This window comes from Equus caballus, chromosome 10 (genome assembly GCF_041296265.1).
Source record: "Equus caballus isolate H_3958 breed thoroughbred chromosome 10, TB-T2T, whole genome shotgun sequence".
Classification (NCBI taxonomy): domain Eukaryota; kingdom Metazoa; phylum Chordata; class Mammalia; order Perissodactyla; family Equidae; genus Equus; species Equus caballus.
The window spans coordinates 5846586-5860192 of record NC_091693.1 but is presented as its reverse complement, the minus strand read 5'-3'; the positions used below and the strand labels follow the sequence as shown (position 1 = coordinate 5860192).

The 13607-nt window shown below is 45.4% G+C and overlaps 1 protein-coding gene across 4 annotated transcripts in view; it reads left to right on the top strand.

Annotated features, from left to right (window-relative positions):
- Window positions 1–11428, top strand: part of LOC100058001 (zinc finger protein 211) — a 32241-nt gene extending 20813 nt beyond the window's left edge. For 2 of the 4 annotated variants that reach the window (XM_014732810.3, XM_070222878.1), the window contains exons 5-7: window positions 3944–4070; window positions 6115–6210; window positions 11281–11427. In XM_014732810.3, coding sequence (XP_014588296.2) covers window positions 3944–4070; window positions 6115–6161 — 174 coding nt within the window. In that variant the 3' untranslated portion in view covers window positions 6162–6210; window positions 11281–11427. Of the gene's footprint in view, window positions 1–3943; window positions 4071–6114; window positions 6211–11276 lie in introns of all 4 variants that reach the window. The other 2 variants (XM_005596139.4, XM_023649524.2) reach the window with 2 other exon arrangements.
- The last annotated feature ends 2179 nt before the right edge of the window (window positions 11429–13607 follow it).

Genomic DNA, 13607 nt, shown 5'->3' with positions numbered 1-13607 from the left:
AAAAGAGCTTTTAGCAAGAGAGCAAACTAAAGAGACCATCATCTTAATATAGAGCTATATACGTAGGTTACTATATATGGATCTCATGGTAATCACAAACAGAAACCTATAATAAATAGACAAATAATTAAGAGAAAGGAACCCAAACATAATACTAAAGAAAGCTGCCGGGGTCCCGCCCCGGCTGAGTCCAGGTTCCTGAGGGATGGACGGCGTTGGCGCAATGAGGGGAAAATAAAGGGGACGTGAGACTTGGGTTGGTGTTAGCAAGTCCAACTTTACTGTGCACAAGTGTCGTTTATATATTTTTCAGGATTAGTACAGAAATGGTTCTACAAATACTTCCTAAAGCAATCTACAGATTCAGTGCAATACCTATCAAAGTTCCAACAACATTTTTCACAGAAATAGAACAGAGAACCCTAAAATTTATATGGAACAACAAAAGATCCTGAATAGCCAAAACAATCCTGACAAAAAAGAACAAAACTAGAGGTATCACACTCCCTAATTTTAAAATATACTACAAAGCTATAGTAACCAAAACAGCATTGTACTGGCACAAAAAAGACAGAGCAGTGGGACAGAATCGAGAGCCTAGAAATAAACCCACATATCTATGGATGGCTAATTTTCCACAAGAGAGCCAAGAACGTACAATGGAGAAAGGAAAGTCTCTTCAATAAATGATGTTGAGAAAACTGGACAGCCACATGCAAAAGAATGAAAGTAGACCATTATCTTACACCATACACAAAAATTAACTCAAAATGGATTAAAGATCTGAAACCATGAAACTTCTAGAAGAAAACTTAGGCAGTATGGTCTTTGACATTGGTCTTAGCAGCATGTTTTCAAATACCCTGTCTGACCGGGCAAGGGACACAATGGAAAAAATAAACAAATGGGACTACATCAGACTTAAAAGCCTCTGCATGGCAAAGGAAACCATCAACAAAATGAAAAGACAACCTAACAATTGGGAGAAGATATTTGCAAACCGTATGTCTTATAAGGGGTTAATATCCAAAATATAGAAAGAATTCATACATCTCAAGAACAAAAAAACTAACAATCTAATTAAAAATGGGCAGGGGCTGGCCTGGTGGTGCAGTGGTTAAGTTCGCACACTCCACTGCGGTGGCCGAGGGTTCACCAGTTCAGATCCCAGGTGCAGACGTGGCACTGCTTGGCAAGCCGTGCTGTGGTAGGCCTCCCACATATAAAGAGGAGGAAGATGGGCACGGATGTGAGCTCAGGGCCAGTCTTCCTCAGCAAAAAGAGGAGGATTGGCGCCAGATGTTAGCTCAGAGCTAATCTTCCTCAAGAAAAAAAATGAGCAAAAGATCTGAGCAGACATTTCTTCAAAGAAGATATACAGATGGCAAACAGACCTATGAGAAGATATTCAACACCACTAACTATCAGGGAAATGCAAGTCAAAACTGCAATGAGATATCACCTCATGCCCATCAGAATTAACAAGACAGGAAACAACAAGTGTGGGAGAGGATGTGGAGAGACAGGAACTCTCATACACTGCTGGTGGGAGTGCAAATTGGTACAGCCATTGTGGAAAACAGTATAGAGATTCCTCAAAGCATTAAGAATAGAACTACCATATGATGCAGCTGTTCTGCCAGGTATTTATCCAAAGAACTTGAAAACATTAATGCATAAAGATACATACAGCCCTACGTTCATTGCCACATTATTTGCAATAGCCAAGACTTGGAAGCAGCCTAGATGCCCATCAAGGGACGAATGGATAAAGAAGATATGGTGTATATATACACAATGGAATACTGCTCAGCCGTAAGAAATGATGAAAAATGGCAGTTTGTGACAACATGGATCGACCTTGAGGGTATTATGCCAAGTGAAACAAGTCAGAGGGAGAAAGTCAAATACTGTATGATCTCACTCATAAATAGAGGCTAAGAACAACAACAAACAATCATATAGGGGCCGGCCCCATGGCCCAGTGGTTAAGTTTGTGCCCTCTGCTTCGGCGGCTCAGGGTTTCACTGGTTCGGATCCTGGGTGCAGACCTAGCGCTACTCATCAAGCCATGCTGAGACAGCAGCCCACATAGCAGAACTGGAAGGACCTACAACTAGAATGTACAACTATGTACTACTGGGGAGCTTTGGGAAAAGAAGAACAAAATCACATAAAGACAGATTGGGGTGTTGGTTACCAGAGGGGAAGCGGCGAGGGAGGAGGGCAAAAGGGGTGATTAGACACGTGTATGTGGTGATGGATTATAACTAGTCTTTGGATGGTGAACATGATGTAATCTACACAGAAATTGAAATACAATGACATACACCTGAAATTCATATAATGTTATAAACCAATGTTACTGCAATAAAATGTTTTAAAAACCACGCAATGGGGGTACATCAGAGGGACATAGGAACCAGCTGAAAGAGCTCCCAATGGCCAAAGATGGAACAATTTGATATGTATATGTTGCATTGTAGCCCACAGTATATGAGTACATACTAATGTAAAAAGGTTATTGAATAAGTTAATAAATGGGGAAGAAGAGACAGATCTCCTGTGCAGAAGAATTCCAAATAAATTAGTGAATACTTCACTCTGTAGGAGACGGAGCATAACTCCCCACTCCTTAAGTGTGGGCTGTGCATAGTGACTTATTTTCAAAGAGTACAGTATGGATGGTGGGGAAAATGTAACTTTACAGTGGAGAGTCCTGACAAACACTACTTTAAGCCAAGTGATCAAAGTCAACATCAACAGTCAGGCATAAATCATGTTGATAGTATGTACCTCTAATATGATGTGATGAAAATAGCATTCTACTTCTGTGATCTTCTTCCCCCCAAACCCATAACCCCATGAGAAAAACCCATAATCATGAGAAAAACAGTTAATTTCCAGTAGAGGGAAATCCTACAGTATACCTGACCAGTACTCTTCAAAACTGTCAAGATCATCAAAAAAGGCATCTGAGAAACTATCACAGACAAGAGGGGCCAAAGGAGACATAAGTAATGTACTATGGTATCCCAGTTAGGGTCCTAGAACAGAAAAATGACATTAGGTAAATAATAAGGTAATCTGAATAAACTATGGGCTTTAGTTAATAATAATGTATCAGTATTGGTTCATTAATTGTAACAAATGTACCATTCTAATGTAAGATGTTAATAGAGAAAACTGAGGGGTTAGGGGGTAATATGGGAGCTCTATTATCTGCTGACTTCTTCTGTAAAGCTGAAACTCTTCTAAAAAATAAAGTCTACTAGTTACAAAAGAGAAAATTCCAAACTCTTAAACACACATACATATTGGGTCCTTACGTAACCCAACCACTCCAGTGTTTGCTTTTGAAACATTTTCTCTTTAATTCTCACAACAACCTGGTGAAATGGGAACTATTCTATCTTTGGGGAAGTGGAGGCTCAAAGAGATGAAGTGATTTCCCCGAGGTCACGTACCTGGCAAAGCTTGGTTTCTAGAGGCTGGAGTGAAACCTGGGAATCTGGGTCCAGAGCTGGGACCTCAGACGCTTTCACACAGCATATGAAGCCCTTAGTGTGGTGCCCACGTGTAGGGAGGACCACTGAGGCCCAACTCTGCTGCTGTTACTGTTGGAATTTGTATCGTTATGTCCCCATACTCTGACTCACCAGAGTACTTCCTGTCTGCACCTTATAGTCCGGTAGGCTTGTCCTAACCTTATGTCATTCGCCAATGGCTTCCCCCATTGATGGGTTTTCTCTGTGGCACAACTGCATTATGTCCAAAGGCAGCATCTGCGTCCACAGTGAGCACAGCACAGAGCCTGGCTCACTAGATGTGCTTGGTGATTCAGGCCTTGGGTCTCTGCACCTTCAGCAGTGACCGGGCAACAGGCTCTAAGCTCATCCAGCAGCCCCAACGCCAACGTTGATGCCTCTGTTTGACTTTCCAGGTGTCGTTGACCTTTAAGTACTTGGCCATGACCTTCACTTGGGAGGAGTGGGGGCAACTGGACACGGCCCAGAGGACCCTGTATCGGGAGGTAATGCTGGAGATCTGCGGGCTCCTGGTCTCACTAGGTAAGGCTCACCTTCCTCCCATGTGGGGAACCCACAGCCTCCTTCTCCATTTCACCTCTCACCTTAGGCCTGACTAGTAGACAAGGCCTCTGGAGCCCACCCTTCCTCTTACCGCTAACTCCTGCTGTGTTCCTGTCTCCCCCGCTCTTTCCTGGTCTTCCTGTGCCCCGCCAGGCTCTGTGAGGTGCCAAAAAGCAGAAAGTAAAATCAAGAACTACACCAAGAATTAAACCAAGCCCACGTTCTCACTGCAGTACCCAGCACAGTCCTTACTCCAGATTCTCACGAGAGGGAAACTGAGTGGTCAAGCCTTGCTGGGTTATGTGTCCCGATGACCCAGTGAGCAGGGGCCAGAGATGAGGGGCCATTCTCCAAAAATTCCATGAATCAAGTAGGCCACTGGCAACATTGAAACTACCCAGCCTCAGTTGAAAGGTGTCTTTTTTTCCTGATGCCTACACGATCTTCTCTTGCTTCGTAAGGCCTGGGCCACAGTCCTCTGCTGGTACAGGAGATGATGTTACAGGGCGTGCAGGCGTATCATCAGCTGTCGTTGATGGACACCCTGAGAAAGCTGATCCTTTTTCCCTTCTCTTCTGCCTTCTGGTTGTTGTCAGGAGAGTCTTGCTTTGGTGATAAATCTTTGATGCCTCCCCTAGCTTTGGCTAATACTCTGTTTCAGCAGAAGGAGTAGCCCTGGACTCATAGTGCAGGGCAGGCCGTGTAAGCTTGCCGGAACTTAGATTGTTATTTTGATTTCATTGTTATTGTATTTTGATGATAACTGAGTTGTGAAAAGTGAAACTAGTTTTACCATTTACAAGTGTTACGAGATTCCCTTTCTGAAGAAATTAATCAAGTAAACAAAATATGGGTCAACTTTAGAAAAGCAGTTTATAATGAGGGTCACAGCTAACATCCCCTGAGCATTCACGCCATGTCAGGCCCTGCTCCTGACATGATTCTTGCTGCTCCACTAATTTAATTCTTACAGCATCCCTGTGAGGTGCAGAGTTTGCTCCAAAACTGCTCACTCTGCACCCAATGCTCCCCTCTAGAAAGCTGCTGCCCAAAGACAACAATGACATTTTTGAGCGTGAGTTATTATTTTAATATGCTTGCTTATTCAGTAAAATGTTCAGTCCTCAGTGTCCAGCTCAGTGTACACTTTCAGTGTGCCCACTCATGTGCCTTCCTCCTAGACCATGCTGTGGAGCAGCAGGTTCTCCCCATATCTCCCAGTCGCTTCCCCAAAAGGCACCACTCTGCTGACTTCCGTCCTCAGAGACTGGACTGGCCCGTTCTTGAACGTTATGCAATGGAATCACACAGTGTGCTCTGCATTGTGTCTGGAGTCTTTCGCTCAACATCCTGTTTGTGAGATTCATAGCCCAAGGATTGATTTCTGTCCTGAGACTGTTGATGCAGATGTCCCCTGATTCATACAGATTCCCTTTGCCTCCGTTTGCACCCTCACATATCATAGCTTCGGAACAGCAGAACACCCACCATTTCCCAAATAAAACAGGAAAAGGTCAGACAGTCAGGCATCTGTTGATGTAGAGTAGTGCCTGGGTTTTCAGTCCTCCCTGGACAGCTGAATACCTTGGAGAGCTTTTAAAGTGTTCACGGCCAGGCCTCCTCCCTGGAGATTTGGTTCCATTTGCTTCATGCATCCCCAGGTGGTTCTGATGCCCAGGGAGGTTGAGATGCTGACTTAGGTTAATTAGACAATAGCTTCTGGAATGAGGGTGTCACCTTCTGGGGATAAAGGGAAGGGTGCCCCCTGAACAGTGTTGGATTCTGTAGGATGGAGACCACGGGGGATGGATGTTAAGTAGACAGCCATCACTACCCTCTACAGACTTTTGGTCCAAGGATGGTGTTTGTGCTCTTGGTTTCCAGGTCCCAGGTCAGCATTTGCTTTGTGTGGATGGGAGCAGCCTCATTCCAACATCTCATCCTTGTCTTGAATACCATACTGAATAGAAAGGCTCATTTTTGCCTTTACTCAAACACTACTGTCCTGTTTCTCCATGATCAGGGTATCCTGTTCCCAAACCAGAACCGATCCACCTGCTGGAGAATTAGCAACATCTTTGCATGGTGAAGAGAGGCCTCTGCTAAAGTTCCTGTCCAGGTGGGTGGCCAAGAACCAGCAGGTAGGGCGTCACTGCAGATCAGTAGGGGCCACTGGGAAGCCTCTTGTTGTGACCTTCCTGGGGCCCTGTGTGGCCGTGGAGCCCTTTGACCTATCCTCTCACCCAGTTACACTCTTCCCTGCTACTCGAGGAGGAGTAGGTTGTATTGGGTAAATGGTAGGCTGTAGGCTCCATATCTTTGGGCTTAATACCTGGCTTCGTCCCTCTCCAGCCTTGTGACTGAGGGTGTTGCAAGATCTCATCAGTGTTAAAAATAGGCTAAGATAACACTAGCTACTATAACAGAGAAACGGTAACCTCTGCAGCTCAGCACAGGGAGTTTTTTGTTTTTTTCTTTTCCCCATTCATGCCAAGATCCATGCAGGTCAGCAGAGAGCTCTGTACCACACAGTTATTCAGGGAACAAGGTACCTTCTGTTGTCAGCATGTGACCTAATGTTAGGCTTTCCTGGCATCTTCTGTTGAGGAGAGGGGAAATGAGAGGAATGAAAGAAGTCAGACCCACTTGCACGTACATTGCCATCGCCATTCCATTGATGGAAACTGGGCCTTTGGCCACACCTGGATTCTCCGGGCTAGGAAATGGTTTAGCTGTGTGCCCAAGGAGAAGAGCAAGGGTTTGGTAAACATCTACTCAGTCTGCTACGCTCATCCTACATTTAGAAAATGATAGTAATAATAGTTTTTATCTCGTTGGATTGTTTGAAGATGTAATTAGAAAATATATAGAACTGCATATCATAGTGCCTAACACATAGTGACTCAAAAAAGTTAGCTATTTGTATTGGTATTATGTATGAAATGACATTAATCGTAATGACCAATGAGTAATAGTAATATCATATGTTTCCTCAAGGCTCAGATGAAAAGAACCTCTCTTCCTCTCCCATTAATACCTCCATCTATACTCTGCATCCTACCATTTCCCACCTTCTTTATCCGTTTACTGTCCGTATATACATACATTGTTCTCTTTGTCAGTCAGACACTCAGAAGCAGTCCTTTCCCCATGTCTTCCTGCCCCTCCTGTCCTGTAAAACTTTTAGGTGTCTTTAGCCTTGTCTGTTCCACATCTGGACTGCTCTGAGCACCTGAAGCCATCACTGTGTTGATTGGTGCCACCAGAGGGTGACGGTCTCTTTTTCTCTGGTATTCCCTCTGGCTGCACAGCCAGCTACATGTCCAGCCCCTCCTCAGTTCCTTGGAGTTTGTTCCAAAGTTTCCCCCGTCTCCTCAATCCCATGTCTCCATGTGAATGTCTTAAAGGTACTTCAGATTTGTCAAGGCTAAGAAGGAACTCTTGATCTTGCCCACTCCTCCCACATCCCCAGTTGTAATGAATGGTGCTTCCTTCCATCCAGGAAATTGAGAAGGTAGGAAACAGTCAGCTCAAACAACAGCTCGACACCTCTATCACCATCAAACCCAACATCTAGCCGTCCTGTCCATTCTACATCATACACATCTCCTAAATCCATCACCTCCATCAGCTCCACCACTAACCCCGTCCTTGCTATCACCAGCTCTCACCTGCACAATGCTAACAGACTTCCAGCTGATCTCTGCACATCTGCTCTGTCTCCTGCATCAGCTCTCCCAGCCACTCAGACCTTATTCCAAATCTTCACCACACTCACAGTTGCTGATGTCTCAGTATATGACCAAATTCATGTTTCTTCCTTCTTCACCATCTGTGGATTCACCCTGGAGTGAAGTCCTGTGAATGAGACTGGTATGAGAAAACCTTTCTCGAGAGGGTGGGCCTCACTCAACACGACAGCATCCCCCATGGGGAGAAGCCATATGCATGCACTGAGTGTGAAGAGGCCTTCAACTGCAGGGCACACCTCACAGAGAACCAGCATTTTCACACTGGACAGGCAGCCTGTGAGTGCAGTGAAAGTGGAAATACCTTCACAGGCCACTCTGATTTCATCTAGTGGGGAAGAACTCTTGGAGTGCAAATAATGTAGGAAAGCCTTTTGTGACAGCTCTTCCTTAACTTGACACATGTGGATTCATGCTGGAAAGAAGTCCTACAGATGCCATGAATATGGAAACACTTTCACCCACTGCTCTGATTCTGTCTTGCATCATAAGACCCACACTAGAGGAAAGCCCTTTGAGTGTAAAGAATGTGGGAGAGCCTTTCGTGACAAGCTATCCTTAGTTTGACACACAAGGTATTACAGTGAGGAGAAGCCCTATGAGTGCAGTGAATGTGGAAAAGTCGTAAGCCTTAGCTCATCCCTCACTAGCCATTGAGGGATTCATAGTGGAGAGAAACCCTGTGAGTGTGGGAAATTGAGGTAGGTCTGTCACACGTGGGCAGCCTTGGTGTACTTCAGAGAACTCCTACAGGGAACTCATACTTCTGAATATAACCACTGTGGCAAATTGCTTGGCCAGTAGAATGATCTGACTCAACATCTAAGATCCATACTCATACTGAAGAGAAATCCCATCCTCCCTCAGGTACACCATCTCTGCTGTAGCCGTGGCTTTACCTGTAGCTGAACCCCTGCATCACAGAGGTCAGAGGCCCTCTCTCCCAGATCACACCTTGCTTCTCAGAGAGGGCCCTCCATTCTGTACCAGGGAGTTCTGTGCTATAACATGGCCCACACAGAAACCTGAGCCTCAGTTTATTCCAAAGCATGAATGAGGTGCAGTCCAGTGGATGAAGGACATCTTGGGGTTGTTTAGTTCCCTCATCCAGTCTTCACTTCTGTGTGCAAAGGGGTCTAGTATGCTCTTGCTGATATGATGAGCAAGAGTTATAAGTCATCCTTCATCCACGTTACCACACTGTGTCCTTGACACATCATGGGTAGTGAAGACACATGGATGACTAAGGCATGGGCTTTTGAGCAAGAGGACAACTCACCGTATAGTGTGTGAAACACCTTGAAAACAGGTACAGTAAAACAACACTGCTGCTATGATAGTAACCTGACCAGTGCGTATGTGCAAGGGTATAAAGAACAGCAGGGCCAGACCTTGAGTCTTGGAGGAAAGATGTAAAGGGGGAGGAGTAGTCTAGTTGCTGGTTGCTGACAGCTTGGACACTGAGTGTAGATTGGGATTCCAGCACTTCTGAGCTATTCCCATCACCAGACTTGGACGTATCTCTTCTCCCCAGGCCTCGGCATTCTTGTCTGTCAAAGTGGGAAGATAGTCATTAAATTGTAAAGCACAGTAAGGAGAGCAGACACTAAAGAACAGGTTTCATGCAGACCCCTGAGGGATACAGGCCCTGAAGTCAGGTTCAATGGTAGGGAATAGTATGCCTGCAAAAGTGATTAGCATATGCCAAGATCTTGAGACTGGCAAGAGCTTGGCCAGTATGGCTAGAGGAGGAGAGTGGCAGGCAGTGAAAAAGGGGGGAGTACAGAGGTTGATGCACAGGTTTCTCTAGGCCACTGTGAGAAATTTAGATTCTACCCTAATTGCTCTGGGAGGCTGTGGGAGGGTTTTAGTAGGACAACGCCATGATCTGATGTATTTTTAAATCTCCCTCTAACTGGCCTGTGGGGAAATGTATTCAGTGGAGCCAAGAACTGAAGTGGGGGACATGGTGGAGGCCACTGTACAGTCTAGGAGCGTGTTGATGGTGGACTGGCCCAGGACTGCACTTGGAAGGGTATGACTGGGGACATGTTAGGAAGCAGAGCTAATAGGATGTATGGATGATTGGGGTAATGGAGTGAACCCCGGGGAATGACTTTTCCCATCTCAGTCTTTAAAAGACAGCGCACTACCTCTCTGGGACTGTGGGGCATAACCTGTTCTCATGTTTAGGTTTCTTGATCAGCCCCAGCAACATGTTGAGTGACCAAGTGAAGCCAAAGGCTGCCATTTCCAGGACACAGAAAAGGCAGGATTCTTCCCTGTTCACATGAGGGTTACTCGGGCAGTTCATTTTCCCTTGGCCTTGTTACTCACACACAGGGGACCTGGCCCTGCAGAGATTAGATGATAACTGGGAAAGGAAGCCATGTGGGTGGGGGCCAGAACTGTGGCTCTTTGGAGCACCATTCCCAGCTACTTACCACACATTATTGAGGGCAACTCAGAGATCTCTGGGCCTCGGTTTCCTCCTCTTAAACTGAGCAGACCCACCCCTCAGGCTGCTGTGCAGGTTAAAGGATACAGTGTCTGTACGCGGTGCTCGATGCATGGATGTGCTTGCTAAATGGAAGCTCCTTTTTTAGTTATTATCACAAACAGTTTTCCTCCTTTGTGTTGTCCTCCACCGCCACCACCCCCCATCCCCGCCCCTAGCCCCCTTTCCGGAGGATGCTGCTGACCTAGGGATTTTCCGAGTAAAAACATATGTACTACAGTTTCCCCATGATGTCTCAGCTGATTTTAGGCCTTAATGCCCTGGTCATGACCCTGATGACCTTCAACATAAGATCTTGACACCCCACCAGCCAAACCTAGGACATCCCTGCCCACCCCCGGCTCCTTTTCCACTGGCAGTGGCTGAGGATGCCATGGAATAAGTTGTGCTTTGAATGAAAATTTAAATTCGCTGATGAAAAATCCCTCATGAAGGGTCTTTTGGGCCAGTAAAGATCACTATTAATTTGAACGTTTCTCCCATACTCATTTAATGTAATAGTGATGCATTTGGATTTAAATATATCCTTTTATGTTGTGGGGGGTTTTGCCTCATTTGTTCTTTAGGTGATAATTTTTTTTAAAGTTTCTGTCAATTACTTATTTACAATCCAGATTTTCTTTCTTCCAGTTTGCAAGTTTAAACTCTGATTCTTAGTATTGCTTAAGCTAAAAATTACACTTATTTAACGTAATAGAACACAGTTTTAAATACTTTACCTTTCTCCTGGACAATATTGAGAGACTTAGAACGTTAATCAGTTTTTCCCATCTCAATATATGTGTGTGTGTGTGTGTGTGTGTGTGTATATATATATAATTGAGGCTATACTATACATGGTAATTCCATCACTGTAACTTCACAATGGAATATTATTCATGTTTTATACAGATAATGAGCATTTTTTTTAATCTACAGATAGACCTCTCTCTCGGATCCTCATTTCTCCTGTCAATGAAGATCTTTCACCTGGGATCACCTTCCATCGTCCTTAAATAGAATATCCTTAGATAAGAATTTCATTTTATGCAGGTTAATTTTACATTAAACTTCTCATTTTTGACTTGAAGTAGTTTTGTTTTGTACTATTTCTCTAAAGCCACTATTGCTGTGTATAGAAAGTTAATAGTTACTTTTCTAGTAGTTTGAACAGGTCCCTTCACTATGTCCCTGAACCACAACTGTAGTTGGGACTGAGTGGTGACACATAGCTTATCACTTTGTTGATAGCTTCCAGGTCTGAGGTTAGGTTAGGAACAAAAATTCTGACATTGAGATAGAGGCAATGATTGGATGGCATTTGGGATTGTCACATAAAAGGGGGTGAGAGTGTTGAGAGTGTAGGAGAAATAGTGTAATAGGTTTCTGGGGACCAAATTGATGTTTTGTGCTAGAAACTGGCTAAGTGCTCAGCAATTTCTCTTTCTCTTCCCTCGCACCTAGCTTCCCTTACACTTAATTTGGCGCTCACTTGTGTGCTACACGTGATGGGCTGATGAAGTCTGCATGAGGACAGTACCTGGTGACTCAGAGTCACTGGACATCAGGTTGTCCCATCTCATGGTCAGACATTTGCACTTGGCTGTGACTGCCCCGAGGGCCAAAGGGGAGGCAGGAGGCAGGTGACAGTCCTGAGAATTAGGGATGAACAGTGACTTTCAACTGCTGTCACGTACTTGAAATCATGTCACCTGCACTTCCACTTTGGCCTAAGGGCAGTTAGACATGTTCTCAAGTGTTGAGTCACGTGGCCCATAAGAATTTGGCCATCAGGCAATAGGCTTACCTGTAGTTGGGAACCCCCCCAGTGATTTATTTTTTAAAATAAAATTTTAAAAAGGAGCCAAATAATTCAAGTTAGATTTTGGCCATGTTGAGTCGGGTGTTCCGCAGACCGCTGAGTGGAGGTTACGAATGGGTGGAACTAGATCCACAGTTATCATGTGCTGGGGAAGCAGTCAGCTTATAAGCATGCAAAACGTGGCATCTGCTGTGCGGATGGGTGTGGACTTCTGGGTTAGATTTAGAAGAGGAGGAATCTTCTGGTCATGTTGGCAGTGCCAACACAAGGAAAGAAAGGGGAGGGTGGGCCCTGAGGACTGGTTAGCTTGCCTGGGCAAATGGGTGAGGATGGTGGGTCACAAGGACAGGTGAGAGAAAATAGCAGCCATGAGGGGTGCTTGTGGGGAAGACCAGGGTCTGACAGGTAGCTGAATTTTCTAAGGGGGGTGGATTTGAGATGGATGCTGAGGCTTAGCAGGAATGGAGGTAACATTACAATAAGGCCTGGGGTGGTGCTTATTCACCCTTCTATGGACATACTGGGCTTTTGACCTGGTGACCTTTGGTGATGAAGGGACAGAATGACACAAACAAGAAAGAGGATCGAGGGTATCAGACATATGTGTGTAGTTATGACTGACGTTGAAGCCAGGAGCAGGGCTGTGCGGGAGACCTTCAAAACAGCATCAGGTGCTGCCCTTGCCATTGGGAGCCATCAAAGGTGTTTTGGGTTCAGTTATGTTCCCCACAAAAGGTATGTTGAAGTGCTAACACGCCACACTTCATGATGTGACCTTATTTGGACATAGGCTCTTTACAGAGGTAATCAAGTGAAAATGAGGTCATTAGAGTGGGCCTTAATGCAGTATGAGTGCATTATAAAACGGGGAAGTCTGGACACAGAGACAGACACACACAGGGAGGATGATGTGAACACACTCATGTGGCTGGAGTGATGCTTCTACAAGCCAGGGAACACCGGGGACTGCCAGCAAAGGCCAGAAGCCAGGCGAGGCAAAGAGGGATTCTCCCCCAGAGCCGTCAGAGGGCCTGGTCCTGCCGACAGCTCGCTTTCAGACTTCCAGCCTCTAAAACTTGAAGAGAATAAATTCCTGTTGTTTTAAGGCAACAGTTTGTGGTACTTTGTTACAGCTGCTCTAGGAAACTAATACAGAAAGTCTTGGGCAAGATGAGATCCTGTTTGCGTTTGCCAAACACTCGGAATGCTGTGTGCAGAGTGACTTGTGGGGAGTCTGTGGAGATGGCTATGGGGAGGCCGGGGTTGGGTAGCAGTGGTGATGGGAACTCATGGGTGGGGAGTTGGGAGGGAAGCGCAGTCTAAAGAGAGAGCAGCACGTGGGGAGGAGGTGGGGACTGTTGGCTCCAGGGCCCTGGTATTGGGGGTCAAGGAAGAAGACTGAGCCCACATTCGTTTGTATCTGGGAGGTGTGATCGTGGTGACACCAG